The 23,410-nt window shown below is 44.2% G+C and overlaps 1 protein-coding gene across 2 annotated transcripts in view; it reads right to left on the reverse strand.

The window, feature by feature from the left end:
- CLHC1 (clathrin heavy chain linker domain containing 1) overlaps nucleotides 1-23,410 on the reverse strand; it is a 522,096-nt gene that overhangs the window by 167,761 nt on the left and 330,925 nt on the right. For both annotated transcript variants that reach the window (XM_078649489.1, XM_078649488.1), the window contains 2 exons: nucleotides 3,578-3,765; nucleotides 3,261-3,418 (listed from right to left, as the gene is read on the reverse strand). In XM_078649489.1, coding sequence (XP_078505615.1) covers nucleotides 3,261-3,418; nucleotides 3,578-3,765 — 346 coding nt within the window. The remainder of the gene's footprint in view (nucleotides 1-3,260; nucleotides 3,419-3,577; nucleotides 3,766-23,410) is intronic.

A 23,410-nucleotide genomic window follows, 5' to 3' on the forward strand; every position in this document is an offset into this window, starting at 1 on the left:
AGGAAGGGTTCTGTGCACGGCAGCACGTCATGCATCAAAACATTTGGGCAAACAAAATCGAGAAAGGGGGACTAGCAACCCCTATAATCAGTTGCAGACTCCCCTACAAAACTGAGTACTAGTGGTAAAGTAAACTTAATTAAGGGAAGCAGAGAAAAAGCAATACATAAAACAATTAAAAATTGGAGGAGTGCAGCGTTCATGAGCACTGCGGTAAAGCAGGGAGACAGGCAACTCTTGATTAAATGGCAGTGCAGCTGCCTACAAGGAAATGAAACAGGTGAGTCATCAATGCAATCAAAAAAGGGGGGAGAGGAAGGTTCCGGTTAGGTTCACCCTCCTATGTACATGTAGTTCACACAAATCTGTAAATGTCAGATCTAAAAAAACCTAACCAAGGGAATGGGGATTCCGCTGAATGCGCGATAAAAACAAGACCCCTGCGCAAAGAAAAGAACATTATTTTCTTGAGTCCCCTCACTCACCCAGGGTTGCCCCTAGGTGACATGCTTCATCATTGGAGCCATCCCAAACACCTGCTGCTTGGGGTGCGCTGCGACTTGCGGAACTACGTAGGAGCACTTTATTGTGAAGAAATGTGCAGTGCAGTGTTCGTGGAGTGGTGAAAGTGATATTAAAAATACCTAGCTAGTGACCTAATGTTTTATTCTCGCTCCTAGTTGGTATGGATGAAAAGGGGGTTAAATGGTCGGGGAAAAGGTATAACTATTATGTGTATACAGTCCCTAATATTTGGTTGACATGTTTCGAGGTAAACCTCTTCTTCAGGACCACATGGGGACCGGCCCCATGCGTGCCACTCCTTGTGAAAACCTATAATAAAGTGAGGATGCACACCTAATGTGTGAGCACCCGATTCAAAATACATACGGTTTAGTCTTTGATTCGTAGTGTTTATGCTTTGGCAATACTATACCTCATTGTCTGCCAGGGTAGAGGGGCTTGTAGTCATACCTTCGTCAAAGCACACCTCCGTCTAATAACACCTACTGCCACCCGGGCCGACCGCATCTTGGGTCCTCAATGCCTAAGGGCTGCACAGACGTGCTTTTGAAGTCTTGAAATAGCCCGCTGCTCCAGTGGGGGCATGGCAGGGGGTGTGACTTGGGCGCACAGTAGAAAATCATGCAACAAAACATTTGGGAAATTAAAATCGAGAAACCGGGGTCCAGCAACCCCTGTAATCAATTGCAGGCTTCCCTGCAAAACTGAGCACTACTGGTAAAGTAAAATGTAATTAAAGAAAGCGGGCTGAAAGCAATACATAAAACAATTAAAAACAGTGGAGTGTAGCGTTTGTGAGCACAGTGGTATAGCCGGAAGCCACACACCTCCCGGTAAAATGGCAGCAAAGCTGCCTACAAGGAAATGAAACAGGTGAATCCTCAATGCCTCTGGGCTACAAAATATGCTGCAGTCAGACATCGCTACATGGATGTTGGGTTTCAAGCATTACGACCTCAAATATCCCACAGATTAGAACCTGGACATTTTTGGTCAAAGAGAAGTATCCCGATGTTGTGTGCAATTTGAAAATGAGCTTTGAACTAGTTAATACCAGAGTTATATGTCCTGCTGATATTCCTTTGATGGAAGAGGACTAAAACAAAAAAATATATATATTTTATGTATACAAATGTTAATGCACAAGTGCATATCATCTTACAATCTCAATATGTAGACATATTGCTAAGTGTATGGAATCACAGGATGTTAATGATCCTATATTTTCAGTTTCCAGCAGTAAATAAACTAGATGCTTAGCTTTCAGGAATTCTACTCAGTGGCGTAGGAAGGGGGGTGTGGTGGGTGCAGGCCGCTCCGGGTAGAAGATGCCACAAAGTCTATCTTCGCATTCCTTCTCAAAAGGCGGAGGCATAAACTATTTCAGTTGAGCAGCAAATGTTTTATGAAAAGATGCTCTGAAGCTTGGAACTGGAGAGAAAAATGTTCAGCAAAAATTAATCTTCTAGCCCACATTTTTGCTTAAAAAAACCCAGTTGTGATAAGGTTATCCTTCTCATAACTGTGCTTTCTATAGTAGTGCAGGGAGACAGCAAATTCACTTCTGTCTAATAAAGGTCATTACTCATTGAAATTTGGAATTAAAAGGCATACCTTTAGTCATAGCCCATATGCCTTTTAAATGAGAATTCTACAAATTGTGTTAAGAATCAAAAATAGATGGCAGCATACCTGCATGACAGTGTAGTAGCAAGGAAAAAGTGTGTACAGCCATTTCTTCACTGGATAAAATTGTATGCTGTACTATGACATTAGAATTGGTCATACCTCTTGGATAGTAACCCCATTAGTGTTAGAGGATAAAAGAGCCTGCCAACCGGCGTCATGGTTGTTCAAGTGAGAGGATCTTGAGAACCTTCATGTCATGATGCATAGAGCTTGGACTTTCCCTCTAGATGCCATGCCAGTACATGGAGAGCACAGCAGAGTGCTTGCTGACTTTGTAATGATGAATGCCGCTAGTATGTAACCCCCTGCATCAATCTAAAGGCTACTATAGGACTGCCAATTCATCGAGTAGTGCTCTCAGCGACGTAAGCCACATCCTGATTCAGCTTGTTGTCGGCAGCTTCATGACAGATAGCAAAACGCATTGTTATCAGTCTCTGAGTATTTGCTATGTTTTTCGTTGCTTTACAGGGAACACATGCCTCATACAGACTTATGTTGTGTTATGTTTTCATTGCATGTTCTTCCATTACAGAGATCATTGGCCCTTATTGAAGATTTAATGTGCTGGGGAGTTCGGGCTGGACTGTTCCCATGAGGCACAGGGTCAGACTGATTTGCATGTGGCCATGTCTGAACTGGGGTGGCGGAGTGAGCTAAAAAACGGTGATGGATTAAACCCAGATCAGTTGACTGGGGGTGAGTGATTGTATTGTCAACGCTCCGTCCATCACCACCTTTGGTTTTTCGGGGTATGGAGAAAGCATAATATATTATTGCTTATAACTGGCTTGAAAAGGCAGTAATCTTACTGCAAGGCTGTTTTGCCTTCATTTACTCCTTACTCAAGGGATTGGAAAGCACCATTTTTCTTAATACGTTCACTGTTTATATCATTCTCAGGCCGTTTAGCACCTATAGGCCATCACCCCAGAAAGAATGGCAAAGAAAGTCTAATTTTAAATCATGGTCAGCACCATAATATAAAATGCTTTTAGTTAAAATAATTTAAACAACATGTTTTAATGGAACTTTTTAAAAATTACCTGGGATATGCACTTCAGGTTTTGCCCTTTTTTCAGAAACGTGTGATTCCAGTACAGCTGAAGATTTCTTTGATGAACCTATTGCAGTCTTCTTTGTGGCTTGTATCTTCGTTATCTGATTCAAAAACTTTGTGCAATCGTTTTCAATTATGTCTATTCTAAAAGAGAGAAATACAGAAGTACACTTTACTAGTTTCTTGGTGGCCACGTTACCTGAACATGGTTAACCCCAATGTTCAGAATCTAACACTCTTTTGTGCTAATGTCAAAGGAAAGCATATGTTTCTCTATATGTTTATTAATGTGTTTGTTCTTACTTATCTTGCAGTTCTGTTGCTCTTTTCTCATAATACATAAGTGTTGTTGGCTCTGATTTCAGGACTTTGAGTTTCCCATGTAGGTATATAGCATCCTTCAGGCCTTGCTCAATTAAATGAATTAAATTATCATACTCTCGTTTGATTGAAGTAAGAATCTTCTTGTATGAGGTGACATGCTCTATAACCTGAAAGATATAATTTTCTGAAATCAGTTTGTATGAGGGAAGCATAACCTTCATCTTACAAGACTGAACAAATGGCAGAAATGAATTATGTAAATACAGAGAACATAATAAACCTTGCAGCCAAATATACTTTGCATGACTGAAAAAGTAAAACTGCTAATTAAGTTAAAGATGACATGTTGCCTATAAGTGTTTCCTTAATGCACCAACTTTTAGGCAGAACGCAACTGGTTAACATTTAGTCACAGAAAGTTGTGACCGCCCTTGACATTATACCAGACAAATTAAGTCAATTGTTGCTTCAATATAAGCTTTAGGTTTTATCCATTGATTTTATTTTTGGGATAGTACATTGTATTCCAGCATGTTCCCAATAGGTGCGCCGCATACTGTGGTTTTCAAATGTAGGACAAACCATGAAACATACACTAGTGGCCCGTACCACTCATTAAAGAAAGGAAGGTGGTCTCAATTTGTGATCTGAAAAGTAACACACTACAGCTGTACTGAAGCCCCCGATCGCACTATTTCATACGACGATATACAGTGTGCGCTCACCTATCGACCACTTCCAGAGGCAGTGTGAGTGAAAGAAAGTAAAACACTGTGTAGGGAGAATTATTATGCTGCACATTTTCATCCTGCTCGCAGATATGAGATACTTAGCCACTGACTGCCTCCATAGTGGCACCTCCACATTGTCCTTTCTCTAAAAAACGGAAAGACTATGCATTTAAAGAAAGTTATTCAATCAATAACACTTATGGTAGAACAATGTAATTGAGGAGTGCTTGGTATCTGTGTAATTAAAGAAATCCATATGCACACATTTGTATTTCCAGGAGTCCTCCTTACTCCCAGGAAGATGCACACAGTGCCCACTGCTGGCATGTGGTATATATCTTCTAGGATTCTGCTATACTTAACTTTGGCAAGATGCTTTAATGGATGGTTGAAAGAATATTATATATTGTTTACTGGTTCTCTGACAGATAAAGATTACACTGCATCTGCTCATCATAACTGATTTAAATCCCCTCATAACAGGAAATTGCAACAATATAACACCACCCTCCTCAAAGTTGCACAGAAACAGGGTGAATACTAAGTCAACCTCAGTAACAAGTGTCAAGTCCTGAAAGAACTAGAGGATGACAGAGGCCCAGTAGAAAGCCAGTGGGTTAAGGTCAAAGAAACAGTGACATCAACCTGCCAGGAGGTACTGGGTGCCAAGAAACACGAGCATAAAGAATGGATCTCCGCCGGGACTCTTTGCAAAATCCAAGCAAGAAAGGAAAAGAAAGCTGCAGCCGGCGGCAGCCAAACAAGAGCAGAAAAAAGAGACAGCTCAAGGTGAATACACTAAAATCAACAAAGAAGCAAAGGGACGTTTAAGAGCAGACAAGTGAAGATTCATCAATGGTCTTGCCACAGAAGCCCAGTAAGCAGAACGTTAGGGAAACTTTAAAGAACTCCACGACATAACATGGCAACCCTCTGGCAAATACAGCAAGCCAGAAAGACCCATTAAAGACAAAGCTGGGAAGAAAATCATGGGTAACGAAGACCAACAATGAAGATGGGTGGAGCACTATGAAGAACTGATGAACCAGCCCCTGCTGCAGTCTCCACCAGACATATAGCCAGCTAACAAGCACTTGCCAATTCAACCCAACCAAGGAAGAAATACGGCAAGCCATCAAAACTCTGAGAAATGGGAAGGCGGCAGGACCTGACAACATTCCTGCAGAGGCACTGAAGGCAGACATTGAAACATCAGTAGACATGCTCTACCAGATGTTTGGACAGTTGTAGGAAAAGGAATAGGTGCCAGCAGACTGGAAGGAGGGATATCTGACCAAGACCCCTAAGAAAGCTAGCTGAGCTGACTCAATCAATCCATAAGGGGTTTGACTAGCACGGCTACTCATCCGTGAGGGTCTCAATGTGCTGGGGGGGGGGGTAAGGGGACACTGGGTGGAGGGGAGCTGCTGATCCGTCTGTGTGTGGAGGTTCAGTCGAAGAGCCAGGTCTTGAGGTCCTTTCTGAATTGGGTCAACAACACGGATAGTCTGAGGTGGGGGGCAGGGTATTCCAGGTCTTGGCAACGAGGTAGGAGAAGGATCTTCCTCCCGTTCTGGTCTTGTGGATCCGTGGGACAGAGGCCAGGGTGAGTTGGGCGGAGCGGAGTTGTCTGGCGGGTGTGTGGAAAGCGAGGCGGTGGTTCACATATTCTGGTCCTGCGTTGTGGAGAGCCTTGTAGGCGTGTGTGAGGAGCTTGAAGATGATTCGCTTGTTGATTGGGAACAAGTAGAGTTGTTGGAGGTGTTGTGTCATGTGGCTGCAGCGGGGATGTAGTTTCCTGAGCTGTTTTTGGGTGACGCCAGCATAAAGTGCATTGCCTTAGTCAAGTCTGCTGGTGACGAGTGCGTGCATGACCATCTTCTGGTTTCTGTGGGGATCCATCTGAATGTCCTTCGAAGCAGGCAGAGTGTGTGGAAGCAGGATGAGGATACTGCGTTGATTTGGCGGTTCCTTGTGAGTGTGGAGTCGACTATGATGCCGAGGTTGTGTGCGTGGTCCTTAGGGGTAGGAGGGGTTCCAAGTGTGGCGGGCCAACAGCAGGCGTCCCAGGCTGAGGGGGGGGGGAATCCCAGGATGGGTACTTCGGTCTTGTCCGACTTCAGCTTGAGGTAGCTGTCTTTCATCCAGGTAGCAACGACCTTCCTCGTTGAGTAACTGCTCAAACTACAGAGGCAAACTGTTCAACAGTGTTATCCTGAAGAGAACGAAGGAGCAAGTCAACGCTCAGTTGCGAGGCCAGCAAGCTGGCTTCTGCAAAGATAGATCCTGCACAGGCCAGATTACAACACTGCGCACCATCATTGACCAGTTAATGGAAGGGAACTCCTCCCACAATGTCAACTTCACAGTCCATGAGAAGGCATTCAACAGCGTGGACAGACAGACCCTTTGGAAACTCCTCTGCCACTATGGTGTGGCAAATAAACTTCTAAGAATCATCAGGCACTCTTACAAGGGAATGACCCACAAGATAGTGCATGAAGGACAACTCATGGAAGCCTTTGAAGTGAATACGGGAGTCTTCCAGGGTTGTTTGCTCTCGCCTTTTTCTTCCTGCTGGCAACAGACTAGATCATGGAGACATCCAGAACAAGGAGAAGAAATGGGATCTAGTGGACACCTTGGACGCAGCTCTATGACCTGGACCTTGTAGATGACCTGGCCCTACACTCCCATATCCATCTGCAGATGCAAGAAAAGACTGACAAAGTGGCAGCCATCAGCACAATTTGGCCTCAACATCCACAGGGAAAAAAACAAGACCCTAAAGGCTAACACGACCAGCACAACTGCAGTCAATACACTGGAATAGGTTGAGTTCTTCACCTACCTGTGTAGTGTCACAGACTAGCAGGGCAGTACAGTCCTTCTGTATGGAGCAGAAACTTGGAGGATAACAGAGACCTCTACCAACAAAGTCCAGGCCTTTATCAACACCTTCCTGAGGAAAATCCTCCAAATCCACTGATCTGGAATTCCTATAGCCTGACGACCAGGACATATTGTTTGGGGTCAAGGGCTACACGTTTCCATGTGTATTTTGTCTTTCGGACAAGTAGGCCCAACCCCCTGCAGCCCAATCTCTTTGGCTGTCAGTTTGTAGTACCACATTATGGATCAGGAAAGGGCACTGCCTGCAATTAAGGTAATATTTTTGTCCATATGTTAATGCTGTTCAAACTTGTATTTATGGTTCATTAATTGAAAGCCTTTGTTATTAGGGTGAGCGCTCTAAGTAAATGTTGTAAGCTCTGACTACACTACTGACAGTGATTCCAGTATAAAAATGTGTACACACGTTTTCAAAGTTTAGCAATATGAGGCTATGCATAATGCAAATATTTGCAGAAGCTTGAAAGCAAGATTGATGATTCTTTGCTTTCAAAATAAAATGTTCATTAAAATAAGGGAAAAAACATTTAGCTGAACTACTGTAAAATTTCAGGTACCATTTCTTTGCAGCATCATTTAGTAACATGTATTGATGCATGCTAATATTTCCCAAAAATATTAATAAGGAAAAATCAGTGTAACCAGTTTCAATAAGATTATGGGAAACACAAACAAACAAGCATTGGTAAACCCACTAGGTCTGAAATTGGTGGTCAGCTTTTTAGTTTTGTCAATGTATGAATTGTTTTGACATGGTTTTTGTAAAACCTTATTGGTGTGGGAGCTGCTGGTCCCTCACCATTATAACAAACATTGGCAAAAGCAAAAATTGTTTTTAATCTCAAAAAGCACACACTGCCACAGTAGTTACTGGCACCACAGTAGTTACTGGCACTGAACAAAACTACTTTGTGTGCCGATATGCTCCTTGTGAAAGTGCAGAATGCTGTCACTCACAGTGAAGCCAGCCAATACAGAGAGAGTGAAACAGAATTTTAATACACGCAAAAGGTCATGGTCAACGCCAGACCAAATTAGGGGCCCAATTATTAAAGAAAGTATCAAAAGTGCACCCATGTAAATGTCCTTGCATTAAGTGCAGCTATACAACTTTCGTGAATTCCCAAGAATTTACAGAAGTAGGACAAGAAATAGTACTCCTACAAAAAATTTGTGAACTACATTTTAGCATGAGCAAATATGCATGTGTAAATTTGCTCTTATGAAAATCTGAGCGTTTGCTATATGCGGATGACCTATTGGTCTACGTGCAAGACATTGAGCATATACCGGATCAGCTCGAGCGCATCCTTGGAGATTTTGCTGCCGTCTCGGGACTCTGTGTGAATGCAGGCAAGTCCTGCATATATGCGTTTGGGGAAGGGAACCAGGACCCGGGATATACCCTCAACGGTACTAGGGTGCAATGGCAGGCACACACCTTCCGCTATCTGGGCGTTCAAATATACCGCCAAGCGCCAGATCTGAGAGATGGGAATCTGGGGAGAGCGCTAACGGCGATCAGATCACAGGTGAGATTTTGGTCCGCGCTACCACTAACAATCACAGGCAGGGTGGCGCTGTCTAAGATGGTGATCCTACCTAGACTCCTGTATTACTTCACCAACTTACCTCTATATATCCCGGCAGCGTTCTTTACTCCACTTACCAAATTGCTCAGGGACTTCATTTGGGCGAACTCTCGGCACAGGCTGCCCTGCCAAAATTGCACTTACCCACGGATCAAGGGGGACTCGCAGTGCCCTGCCTGGAACACTACTACCTGGCAGCGCAGCTGCAGTGTATAGCTCGGTGGCTGGCGGATAGGGGATGCGACGATACGGTGTCCGTACAATCCCCATACACCCTAGAACAAATAACCAGCCTATTCCACCCGGCCAATAAAACAGTTACGCCAACACCTCTTCTCCTTGCGGTAGCGCACAAATGCTATCGTAGGAGCTTATACCTTACCAGGACGCTGACACCCTATGCACCAGCGCTATCACTGGTGGGTTCACCTAGTGGGACGGGAACACTCACACATCCGAGACTCGCGGACTGGAGCGAGACAGGCATACAGACTTTAGGGGACCTATACCGGGATGGGGCGCTACTGCCATATGATACCCTAATCAGGGAGGAAAACCTGCCACCGGGGCAATTCCTCATACACAGATCGCTGATTGCAACACTTACGGCCAAATGGGGGGACCTGACGGTAGAACCCAAGCAACACCTTGTCATACAATATTTGCACGTTATGGGTAGAGGCCGACACCTTGTCCGCTGGTTTGCAGCAGCATTCCGAACGCACACGGCGATTAGCCTGACATCCCTCAAACAGAAGTGGGAGGCAGATCAGGGGCGCCAGCTGAGAGACAAAGAGTGGGACCGAATACTGCAGAGCCCAATATGCATACCCAGGAACATGAGGTTTCGACAAATACAACTATTCATCGTACACAGGGCATACCTCACACCCGACCTAATTAATAAATACTTCCATCGGGAGGACGCAATTTGCCCTAGATGTACTGAGCAGGGGGTGGAGCTCGTACAAATGCTCTGAAACTGCCGCAGACTCCACACATACTGGCAGGACATCAGCGCACAACTGCACGAGTGCACCGGCCGTGACATACCTTTCGACTGGCCCACATACCTCTTACACCACTTCCACAGAACCGCGGCCACGAAAGTGACGTCTAGGTTCCTGGACCTGGGCATAGTGGTGGCCAAACAACTCCTCACTAAGCACTGGAAGGCTCGGGACCCACCGCATTCGCAGGCATGGAGGCACTCGTTCTCCGCATGGGCCAAAGCGGAGAGAATCGCCATTAAAAGGGAGGAAACACTATGCCTGCGGAAAGAGTCCATAGCAGCCCACTGGGAGGGACTACTCCTCACCCTGCAACAGTTAGAGGGCCGAACTCTGACTCGACAGCACGCAGGTGAGGCAAGTACACCCGAAGACACTGACACCAACCAGGATGTGATGGCCCGTGCTGTTCCATACACAAGCCAATGGCAACTGACACGGCTGTTAGGCACGGCCACAGGGCGCGCATGTCCGGGGGGGGATTCAACATAGTGGGGAGGAATGGCGTGCCCGCTTCACAACAACTGATACATCATCACCGGTCAAAGTTATTGTTAGGGTTTTTCCCCCCCTTTGGTTTAGTTGTACCCCAGTTTAATATCTGTGTCAATTTGCAGTCGGCAGTCTAGAAGGGAACTCTAAACGCGTGACTGCGGAAAAGGGACAATTACTGAACAGAAGTTATGTTATTCTGGAAATCGTACATTCATGTAGGAGATGCATACTGTAGAATTGACTTGTATAACATGGTTTCTGAGAATGTTGGAAAAACCCAAAATAAATAAACAGATTTAAACAAAAAAAATGAAAATCTGAGCGTTTGCAAGTTCCCTTTCCCTCCAACCACTATTTTCCCAACTCTGGAAGAAGGTTTACGTCTGCCATTGTCAGGAATACATTTCCAACATTTCTCAGTATGGGAAAAGATTAGAGAAGAGTTGTTGAAAACCCTTAAAACATGCAGGTTAGTAGGTTTGCACAGACTCCAAAGGGCATTCTAACCCTGGAACTATTGCTTACCACTACCTTCAGCCCCAGTATGTAGATCTGCGGAAACGTGGCAACATAAGGGGATTGCCAATATTCAAACACTACTATGGTATGAGCCCTGGCATAATCAGAGAGGCTATATCAGAGTTCTTAGATGAGATCACTGTCATAATTTGTTGCTGCACTACATGGCACCAAAGAGACAAGTGGATTTTGTTACAGGAGAAGTAGATTTGAGAAGCAACCTGCCCATGGACAAGTAGATATTTTGTTAAATTCCTCACCCCTGGCAGGCCAAACACCATAAGCAACAACGACCTGTGGAACCTAACTTTCCAACTCCCTGATCATGAAGAAATCATGAAAAGACGCTGGGGTGGATAGGTCACACCCTCCGCAAGCCTGTATCAAACACCACCAGTCAAGACGTCACCTGGAACCCTCAAGGGAAAAGGAAAAGAGGAAGGCCAAAAAACACCTGAGGCCTCGAGGCTGACTGCAAGGAGATGGGTTACACCTAGAGTCAGAGTGAAAGAAAAGCCCAAGACAGAGATGGCTGGAGAGTCCTAGTTTATGGCTATACCCTAGGAGAGGCAGTAGGCACAAGTAAGTACGTACAACAGGGGAAATTCTCCACATCATAGTGAGTATGATGAAAGACCAAACCCGCTTAATTTTAACGGCGTGTGTTAGCCATGCTAAAAATGTTAATGTTGTGTAACATCGTGCTCAGGTTAAAACACACCTTCTACATTTTCTCTAGCTGTCTGTTTGAAAACATAATATTTTAAATAACTATAAATATCTGATCAGCAGAGAGGCAGGCAATCAATGATACTCTACATTTACTGAGATGGAAGTCCATGGCAAGGTAAATAAATATTGAAAAAACACTGTAAATGCATTTTAATTATGGTAATGTGATGTAATACAGAGATTATAGAATTCCACAAGGACCCGAACTTATGATTTAAAGGGACTTTAGGGATTAGAAGTGTGAAGAGCTTTCAGATGTTTATTGAGTTCTGGGGCAGATGTAGGACCATTGTGATTTGCGACTCGCAAATTGCGACAAATTGCGAGTCACAATTTGCAAGTCACAAATCACAATGTACAACAGTGTCTCAGACATTTTTAGCGATTCCCAATGGGGTCGTAAAATGCGAGTCTCATGAATATTAATGAGACACTCGCAATTTGCGACCCCATTGGGAATGACTGGCCCTCCCGGGGATGGTGGCCTGCTGGACTAAGCAGACCACCATGTCTGGGACTACGTTTCAATAAAGCATGTTTTTTTTTTGTTTAATGCCGCCCATTTTCCTTAAAGGAAAACGGGATGCGTTATCATTTTTTAACGGCAGGCAGTGGTCCCTAAAAAATATTTAGGGCTGTGGTACCTAAAAAATATGTTCTCCTGCATTTGCAAAGGGGAAGGGATCCCATGGGGACCCCTTCCATTTTGCGAGTGCATTATCACCCTCTTGAAGAGGGTTGTAATTTGTGAGTGTTTTGCGACCGCAAAACATTCATACATGGCTTTGGGAACGCCCCTGCCTAATAGCGACTCACAATTCCTAAACAGTGAGTCGCAAATAAATTGAGACTCGCTATTTAGGAACTGCACATGGCCCTGTGAACGTTTGCATGCGCAAACGGGTCGCAAACACGTATGCGCATGCAGTTTAGGGTGGTACATCTGGCCCTCTATTCTTATGGGTCAAAATATTTAGGGGGCTTTTAACTCAGTCAGAAAGCACACATAATGATTAAATAACAAGAGTCTATGAGAAAATCCACGCTGTACTCTGCAGGTTAGTGGCTGAAGTGCAGAGGAACAGAGAGTTCAAGCCAAAAATTGCAATATTTCTTTCAGTTTACGTTTAATCCATTTAAAATTAGTATCACCAATTCCTGATTGTGCCATGAATGCAAATAAGGCATTTTAATCAATAGAGTCAAAGCTCATTTTGCAAAATCAGGGTAATGGTGCATCAACACCTGAGGAGTCACCCTCCAGACCTAAAAACACTATTTTAGTACATATGTCACCTCAATCTAGTACCTAACACTCATTTAAGTAACATTCTAAAATGTACAGTAACATCTTAACTGTACTTCTACTCCAAACGTTTTTGGAGTAAACTCTGTCTGTACATTTAGGGCAACATGTACGCCCCGTTTTTGCATGTGCAAATGGGTTTGCAAACCCATTCGCGCATGCAAAAACATCATGGGCCCTGAAAAAAGCCTATTTAGCGAGTCTCAATTTTTTTGCGACTCGCTAAATAGGTTTTGCGACTCACAATCTGGAAGGGGCGTTCTCTTTCGAATAGCGAGTCTCAGAACCATGTACCAATGTTTTGCAACTGCAATGGTGGTCACAAAACACTTGCAATGACCACCTACTTTGCATTCGCAAATGGGAAGGGGTCCCCAGGGGACCCCTTTCCCTTTGCCAATGCATGAAAAATTATTTTTTAAGGGCAGGCAGTGGTCCCTTTAAGAGCAGTCCCAGACATGGTGGTCAGCTGATCCCAGCAGGCCACCAGCCCAGGGAGGGCTGACATGCCCAATGGGCTCGCAAACTGCAGAGAGGCTCATTAATATTATTGAGCCTCGCAATGTGCGACCCCAGTGAGAATCGCAAACAGTGTTAAACACACGCGCCTCGCAATTTGTTGCAAATTGCAAGGCGCTAAATTAAATGGTCGAACATTTGGCCCTTAGAGTGTGACATGCTAATAGGAATATTTCTGAATACCAACAATGTTCTGACTTTATGAGAAATCCCAATGCCACCACTCGCCCTCCTCTGGGAACACCCATTTTCCTTCAGGTGAAGAATATACATATGTAATCATTGAAGACCAAACCAAACTTTGTTTCATGGAATACAGTTCAGTGGGAAGGGCTGATTACTGATAAGTGGGGATCTAATTGCTAGGTCTGGCTTGTCTGGGCTATAGGATACTCCAAAGGTCAACATTATTTATGATATACCTCACTCGATCCTGAAAGATAGTTGAACTCAAATGCAAGGAAATAAGGAACATCTAACTACATGGGAGAGTCCAGGGAGCTTCCTGAGTCCCCCATAATTGTGTCTGACTTTAAGAATGCAATACTTATGGGGTGCGGGGGAATCTTTACAAGAGACACTTATTGTTGCTGGGCCTTACAGTGGCCAAGAGAGACATAGCCAGGGCGTGAAAAGATCCAAGGGCCCCGTCCCTCATAGCTTGGAAGAGGGGTCTAGACTTTTGCATGGGGCTGGAGAAGCCCATATTTCTGGCCCGGGGATGTCCTCGCAAACATTCTAAAATTTGGCGGCGGTGGGCCGACTTCAGGGGTATATGGCTCGAACCTCCGCCAGAACAGGGCGCAACATCTATGAGAGTGCTATGTTGACGGATGACTGTATATTGATTGCCAAGAAGCTAACTAACATGCAAGGGGGGGGAGTGAGGGGGTAGGCGGGTTGTTAATGGTTTCGATAATGTTTATATGTTCTCTTTGTAAAACTCTGCTGGATTGCGATTTCACATATGTGTGTCTTTTTGCCTGGCAGAAATCTCTGGGGTACAGAACTCTGCGATTTCCTCGTGATCAATCAAAATAGTTTTTTAAGAAAGAAAAAGGAAACTGTGCAGGGGGGGAGGGGTCCAGGTGGGATGGAGTTGGGGACAGTTGGGGGGGGGGGAGGTGGGTTAGTTTTGTGCAATGATCCCATTGTACTACATGTAAAAGTCATGATGGATTGCATTGTTCTATATATGTACCTATGTCTGGCAGATACCTCTGGGATACACAGATCTGCGATTTTCTGTGCGATCTATCGATAAAATCTGTTTTAAAAAAAAAGAATGCAATACTTCATCCATCCTTTCTTAGTTGAAAATATTTTTTATTCTGTTTAGAATATTTGGAATAGTTTGACCATTTGTCAAAATCTGCCTTCTCCTGGATCTACTGGGCTAATTTAATTTAAAGTAGAATTACCACATGATCAAGCCTAGAAAATACTGAAATAAAATAGACTAAAAAAAGAATTAATTCACTCGGTCCATAAATAGGGCTTAAAATTAAGAGAAATATCATTATCGTCTTATGTGGAGGGAGTTTGTTGTGGTTGATGTATACAAGGACATCTGTAAGTTACTTTAATAGTAACTAAACAAGTCAACTAAACAATAACCCAAGAATAAATTATTTGATGGAAAGATCCACAAGTTTCGTAAAAATACACTCAGACTTATGTAACACACTAGAATTGAAGGCTCTCTCGTTCAGAGAAGAGAAATAAGTTACAGAAGAATTATTTAAAGTACATATCTGGCATGCAAGCTAGAGAAAATTTGCTTCTATCACTTGATGTAATTGTGAAAAGAGACAATAAGACATTTTGGACCTAATGTATGAAGCCATTTAGCAGTCGCAAACACTGCAATTCTCTAAATCACAGGGTTTGCAACGGATATATAGCTTTTTGAAATGTACTAAACTCATTTTGCGATTCAGTAGCAGGTTACTAAATCGCAAAATTGGCTTAGAAGGGCATAATGAATCTCTATTTGGAAGTAGTGTGTTTATGGTGTCCCATCCAAATAGCGATTAATTGGGGTATTTGCCAATCCGGTGGCAAAACATCAACATTTGACTGACTCCCAACATGAAGTGCAAGCCAATCGTAAATGTAAAGGAGAAACCTTTGAGACCCCTTCCCTTTTGTCAATAAAAAAAGGAGTTTGTTGAAGAGTAGGCAGTGGTCCAGAGGATCAATGTCTATGCTCAAACTTTTAAAAAGTTTCAAACTTTTTTTTATTTAAATGCAGACCCATTTCCTTTAAGGAAATCGTACTGCATACAAAAAGCAATTACAGACTAAGGGCTAGATGTACGAAATATATGAAACTCATTTGAGTTACATTAGCAATTCCTAGTGGGTCGCAGATAGTCATGAATATTAATGAGGTAGGTCGCAATTTTCTACCCATTAGGGCTGTGGTACCCAAACTGTTCGCCGCGGCACCCCGGTGCGCTGTAATGAGGTGCCAGGGGCGCCGCGCACACTAGGGTGACCAACCGTCCGTAGATTCCACGGACCGTCCCTAAGCCTTTTATCTGTAATTTTGGCCATCACAGGGAGCAGCGCTGCTCCCTGTGAGAGGCCTCACCCCCCTGATGGAGCCCTCTCGCGCTCCTCCAGGAGCACAAAGGCAGCCCCCCCCTCCATTGTCATTCAGTATGCCACTGATTGCCACATACAGAATGACAATGGGGCAGTGTGGGATGTGACACCATGTGGCGGCCTCCTCCTGCCTCAGGGTACAGAAGGGTATTCTGTACGATAAAAAGTAAAATGCCCACGCTGCATCGTTACAAAACACTTCATTCAAAGAAGCCTGTAAAACAAGTTAAAAACAACGGGTTATCGTTCTCTCATTGTCCTGACATTTTAGAACTGAAGTATTTGCAATATTGTATTCAACAAAGCCATGGTTGCTCCTTTTTTTTTTTTAAGGAACTAGCAACCATTGACAAAGCCAATAGTCCTGGCTTGTTGAGGTGTAATAATACTTTCTGTATTATATATCTGGATGCAATGACAGAAACAACATAATACCAGTGAGGCGGAACACCATGCTAAGCGCAGATTTTTAGCCTAGGTGTTTTAAACTGCGCTCTTAATTATATCAAACACCCCTTTGAAGAGACCCCCCCAGTTTTTTTACACTGCTTAAAGCCCTGGAAACAACACCATGTTACAGTCACCTCACACCCTGGCACTGTGCATCATGCATGACTTCTACGTTTTCAGTCTGCCTATGTGCAGGGGCATAGTGAACCCCACCCCCACCTCTTGCTGTAGTTCATTCTTGATGGGCCTCTTCTGCCTGCAACTCTGCAGACAAAGGCTCAGCTCATAATGTGAAAAGGTGGGTGAGTAAATAAGTGAAGGAATGTCGGAATGGCTGGATGGATTACTGAAAGTATGAATGCATGAATGAAAGGGGGGATGGATAGATAATGAAAGAAAGGATGGATGGATGAGTGAATGAATGGAAGTATGGATGAGAGAAAAGGTAAATAGATGGATGTATGGGTGGAAGGGTAGATGGATGGGTAAAAGTGTGGATGGGTATGTGAAAGGATGGATGGATGAGTGAAAGGGCAGCTGATGGGCGAGTGAATTGGTGGATGGGTGTGTGAAAGGATGGATGGGTGGATGAATGAAAGGGTAGATGATGGGCAAGTGAATGGGTGGATGGATGAATTGATAAGTGAAATGGGGAATGGATGGATGAGTGAAAGGGTGGATGTAAGGATTGATGAGTTAGTGAAAGGGGGTAGATGGACAAAAGGATGGATAGATGAGTGAAGTGAAAGGGTGGATGGATGAGAGAATAGATGGCTGGATGAGTGAACGGATGGTTGGATGAGTGAAAGAATGGATGAGTAATAGGATCAATGGATGGATTCATGAATGGATGAGTAAATGGGTGGGTAGATGGATGGATAAGTGAAAGGGGGATGGCGAGAGAAAGGGAGGATGAATGACTGAAAGGGTGAATGGGTGGAAGGATAAGTGACTGGGTGAATGGATGAGTAAGTGAATGGGTGGATGAATGAGCAAGTGGATGGATGGACGGAAGGATATATGGTGGATAGGTGTCCAAATGGTTGAATATGTTTGGATATAGATGGGCACACAGATGGAAGGACAGACCTTTTTAGTGTAAAAATAAGGCTGGGGATACTGATTACGACAGACCAAACTCAATGTTCCATTTTCTCAGAGCGGGTCTCAGTACCAAAAGGTACTGAAAGCAGCAGCTGGCATAAATAAGGGTTTGAGACCAGGCACTCTGTTGGGGAAAAAAACGATGGATTGGGATGCAGCCAAAGTGATTGCCAGTGGTTGAGATTAATAATTCAATCTTTCCAACCATTATAATACCTTAATTGCGTCCCAAATACTTTAAGGAAGATAACAGGAGGTACACACCACCCACCCACCCACAGGTAAAAAAATGGTGGGGAGCCATGGCCAACTGCCGATTAGGTCAGGGGAGCCACAGGTCAAAAAAGTTTGGGAACCAATGCTTTAGGGGAATCATAGTCATGACAGAGATGGTGGCCTGCCGGCGTCAGCAGACCACCATGTCTGTGATTGCTTTTAAGTAAAGCAATCTTTTTTTTTAATTCAGCACGTTTTCCTTACAGAAATACAGAATGCGTTTAAAAAGAAAAAAATGGAAGTTTGGGACCACTGCCTGCTCTGAAAAAATATTTTACCAACCATTCTCAAAGGGAAAGGGGTCCCATAGGGACCATTTTTCAAATGGCGTTAAATTGCAAATGTTTTGCGTATGCATTTAGATTGTAAAACATTTGTACATACCATTCTGATTCGATATTAGGAAGGGATGCCCTCAACACACCCCTTCTAAATATTGAATAGCAAAACCCAAATTGCGATTCGGTACGCAATTGTAATTTGGGCTTTGTACATCCCAAAAAGCATTTTTGAGTTTGCAATTTGCTCGATTCTGAGAATCAGGCCGTTTGCGACCTTAAAAAATGTTTCGTACATCTAGCCCATAGTGGTCTGCTAACCACAGCAGCCCACCATTCTTGTGATGGCCACCAATCGCAGTAAATCACAGTTTGCGACCTATGTCATGAATATTGATGAGGTAGGCGGGATTGCGACCAAGGTGATAGGTTTCTATTCTGGTTACATTGTTTCAGGCACTCTTGGCCCTTTGCTATGGTTTCAGCGGCCTAGGCAGGTCCATATTTAGTGCTAATGCCCAAGAATGGTGCTATAGTAAAGACAGAGAATTGTTGTGTGTTGCTTACGGTATTATACAGTGCAAATGGTTATGCAAGAGTGATTTTTTGATTGCCCTTGATTAGTGATTGTGCAGCTATCCCTGTATTACAGACACATTTTAATTAGAGAAATTCAACTATGCTCTATGTGGTGGCATTGTTCATAATGGCCCCTTCATTGGTAGTGGCTTGATCCCCCACCCACCCTAATTGCATATTTGCAGGCCTTGACAAAGTCATCTGGGCCAGGAACTCGAGGAAAATGAGGATCTGTTCAATTCATCTGGGACAATTCATGCCATAGGTTAACTATAAGTGTACCCTAAGGCCACAAATTAAGTTTCACTGGACTGGTTTCCTATCAAGACAGGTCCCATGCAATCAGGAATCTAAGCGGGGCTGCATTATTTAATCAGTCCAGTTTTTAACACATGTTCCTTATTAAGTGGGTTATATGACTCAGAGGCTACCCACTAAAGTGGGGCATACCTATGTAATAAATGTTTTTCCCTGACCGCATTTTTGTACTTGGCCAGGCTACTGTTGGCCAATAATATTTGAAAGGGCTTCTGTCTTGTGTCACAAAGTTGCTCTGGTTGGAGAAAACTGATTATTTTTCGCAGAGACACAGCGTGAGAGCAGCAGCCAAAGCAGGACTTTGGAATAGGGGCTGATTTCTAAAAAAAACATTGGACGCCACAAGCAGCTACTCCTCGCATTGGGACCAGCGAGTAGTCACTGCCTAATTGACTACATCTCCCATAAGGCAGTGGGGGACCTTGAACATCGCCGGCAACGCCCAGAGCCGACCAGGTGCTTCAAATTAGCACCGGAGGAAGAACTTTTGGGAAACCTTTTTCGCAGAGACACAGCGTGAGAGCAGCAGCCAAAGCAGGACTTTGGAATAGGGGCTGATTTCTAGAAAAAAACATTGGACGCCACAAGCAGCTACTCCTCGCGTTTCCCGCTTTGCGGGAAACGCTCGCATTGGGACCAGCGAGTAGTCACTGCCTAATTGACTACATCTCCCATAAGGCAGTGGGGGACCTTGAACATCACCGGCAAAGCCCAGAGCCGACCAGGTGCTTCAAATTAGCACCGGAAACGCGCATTGCGGGACGCGCGCGGGACGAGCCGGGCGAATCCCGGGCAAAGGGCGGGCCCTCTAAGGCCCTCAGAGGCCAGAAGAGGCTGGGCTGGGCCTATTCCCTAATATTTTTCTAAGGTCTATTTGTTTGTTCTCTTTGTCTGTGTAACCATGTCCTTGAACCCCAAAAACCCCCTACTGGTGGAGTCAGGAGGAACTAGTAAAGGTACATTGGATAGTTATTTCACTAAGGTTGTTTCTGACATAGAAAGGGAGAGCGTATTGGCTGAACGCCGCAAAGAGCGGCGACGCTCTGTTGAAGGTATGAAAAATAGACCACCTTTGAACCTTGTGAAACATACTACTCCACTTGATGTAAGCTCCCATATCGAAACTGATGATCCTCTTTTAATAGATAGCATTCCCTTGCTCCTGCGAGACACATCTTCCTCACCTGATGTGTCCAACGATCTGTACACAAACGTCATATCTCTTCCTAGTAGTAATTCTACCATAGGATCAGATGTGCCAGTTGAGCCACCTTTTCCAGTAGTTAGGATTGCTAAGAAGAAGAACAAGAAATCAGGGATGCTTAAAGTTCTTGGCCCACCACCTAGTAAAAGACGGAAGAGGGGTGGTGACCCGCCAAGAACGAAGATTAGTCATTCTGATTTTGGTAAAACCACAAAGGCTATCGAATTAATTGTGCCAACTTTAACGGACCCTATAGCAATTGTACCAATTCCAAAAGTCCCTACAACACCTGTACGAACGTCATGAGGCTTAGCCATTCCTCCACATTGCCTACCAATGGAAGCACTGTCTGCTGCCCCATTGGAAGCCTTGGAACATTTAATTAGGTCATCTGTATTACCTATAATAGAGAGGTTGAAGAGGATTGAGCAACGGTTGCGGAATTTAGAGCTGGCTATTAGTAACAAAGCTGGGTCAATCAAGGACCTCGCGAAGCCAGCACCGCCCATTGTAGCAACAGTGCTAACTCCTATTCCTGCTCCTCATAAAAGTGTAAATAAATCCAACAAGCCTACAGGCTCTAAACAGCATAGGGCAATACCCTCCAATGTACTCCAAAAATCGTCATCTCTTGATTTTAGTCAAGTACAGAAGGTAGATAATAAAAAATCTTACACAGGTGAAAATCGAGATGAGAGGGGAAGCACTAGCCCCGTCAGGGCAGGGAACCACAGGGGCCGTCAAGTTGAATTACCCCCAGTGGTTGTCCTTACGGGAGTCCCCACATTAGCAGATGGAAAGAGGGAAGGGTTCTCTCAGTTAAAAAACAAAACTATACACTGGTTTAGCCAAAATCGGCCACATCCCTATAATATTAATGGTGATATCCTCCATGTCCGGCGACTCCAATGGTTGGGAAGCAGAGCTAAAGACATAAAGGGAGACCTAATTGTAATTAATTTCAGAGATCCTGAAGCCGTTAGATATATTCTAAATTGGTTTCCTGGGAATGCCGGAAACTCAATTGTTCCGTGTGAATTGACCTATTTCTATCCAAGATCCTTAGTGACCCCTATAACATACCCCGGGGCACCATCTTGCTTGGACACTAATCTCACTATGCCCTTCAACAAACGGAAAAGGATGCATGCATTTAACCCTGTGAATTTTGATGACTTGCCTGGGTGGGATACTGTACCATTTAGGAGTTATGGAAATAGAAATAGGATGATGGAACATCTGTTGCCGTTTACCCCGTTGGAAGTGGCAAATAGATTCAATGCTTTCTCAGGCTTTGATGACTGCGATTGACAAACAGTGCCTCTCATTAATATGCTACTTACTACTGATAACTTAGCTGTTAATGCAAAATCGAATCTTTCTCCAAAAGAGTTGGTCACCGAACAAACCACCCAGCCCATAATTGTCTCTTTTTCTGATGATCAACACCCACTGAAATGTGAACTTGACCAAGGTGTAGGAGCTAGCTCCTCTGCTTCCAATGATTTTCCTGATCCCTTAGATTTCGAACATACCAAGTAAGATCCAGTTGATGTCCAAGTCAAAATTTTATCCTGGAATGTGGCGGGACTTAAGAGTAAATTGCCCATTCCAGAGTGCGGCTCCTTTATGGCCTCCCACGACATTTGTATGTTGCAAGAAACCTGGGCATTAAAAGAAAGTGTAGCCCAGGGTTTTGCAACTTATGATATTTGGCAAGTATGGGTGATCGGGGTAGGCCCTCGGGCGGGTTGTCCATATGGGTTGGCACACACCTGGGAGTGAAGGCAACACCAATCCCAACTAACTCATTAGATGTCCAGTGTGTTATGTTGACCTTGCCCAATGGGCCAAATATTGCTTTGATTAATGTATATTCAAGGCCAGTCAGGCGGGGTCTTGAGTCAGAAGTTATTGAAACATTGCTGACCTTCATGTATTCGATTGACTCCTCCACCACATTAATTTTGGGTGGAGACTTCAATTGTCATTTCGAACCCCTTATGGACCCGAACTTCGGTGATCCAGATGATGTGGATTTGCTTTGGGCTATCCCAGAGTCACTGTCCCCTCAGGTCAAGGTATGGACCCCTCTCGTTTTGCAATTGCAATCATTTGCGCTAGTTACATCATTACGAGCATGCAATGGGAGGGTGGAGCCTGACAGACCTGGGAGAGCCACGTTTAACCGACTAAACCAGACCTCAATAATCGATTATATTTTTATTGAGGCTAGGCATTGGGATAGGCTGCATGAATTTAGGGTTATTGAAAGGTTTGACAGTGACCATAATGCCCTAGTTTTGTCCCTAAAGCCGGGGAGTTTTGGTCTGAAAGCCTCAACTTCGGTTGAGCACTGTGTCACTGTGCCACTAACAATAACAAATTGTAGGCGTAGGGTTAAATGGCCGTCGATTACTAAACATGCTGAATTATACGAGACAATTATCCCGCTCATTGAAGAGATGGGGAAATCTGGCCATTTGGGCAGGGCAACTGAGATACATAACCAACTGGTTGCCATATTGAAAGATATCCTTTACCCTGTTAGAAGGGCAAACAATCCCCTGACTTCCACTTCCCGATGGTTTAACGCTTCCTGTCGGAAGGCCAAAAAGGCCTTGCTCATAGCACTAAAAACTAATGATAGCGAGGGCATCAAGGTGCATCGCACTACATATAAAAAGGCAATCTGTGAGGTGAAAAGGGAATGGGAATCCACAATGTGGGAGGAGCTGGGATCTGCACTTAGGTGCAAAGATTCCAAATTATTCTGGTCCATAGTTGCAACTGGACTCGCTCACAACATTGCTCCCACAATTTGGGAAAGTCACTTTGCTGCTCTATATGGTATACCTGATTTCGATGCCTCGCTTGTTAATACCCCTGAACCCCAGCAATTGCATGGTGTCGATGGGGCTGAGGAGCGTGGACGGTTGATTGAAGCCCCTACGCTCCTCGCTCCAATCGAGCCCTTCACTTTGCTCGAGGTTGAGACGGCCATAGGTAAATTGCTCCCTAATAAGGCTCCAGGATTGGATAAACTTCCGGGGGATCTATTTAGGACACAACCTAAAATCTGGGCTCCTTATTTGGTCGTTTTATTTAATGGCATTTTGCAGGGAGAAGACCTGCCCCCCACTTGGTTAGGAGCAGAAATTGTCCCTATATTAAAC

Source organism: Lissotriton helveticus, chromosome 6 (assembly GCF_964261635.1).
Source record: "Lissotriton helveticus chromosome 6, aLisHel1.1, whole genome shotgun sequence".
In the NCBI taxonomy this organism is placed as follows: domain Eukaryota; kingdom Metazoa; phylum Chordata; class Amphibia; order Caudata; family Salamandridae; genus Lissotriton; species Lissotriton helveticus.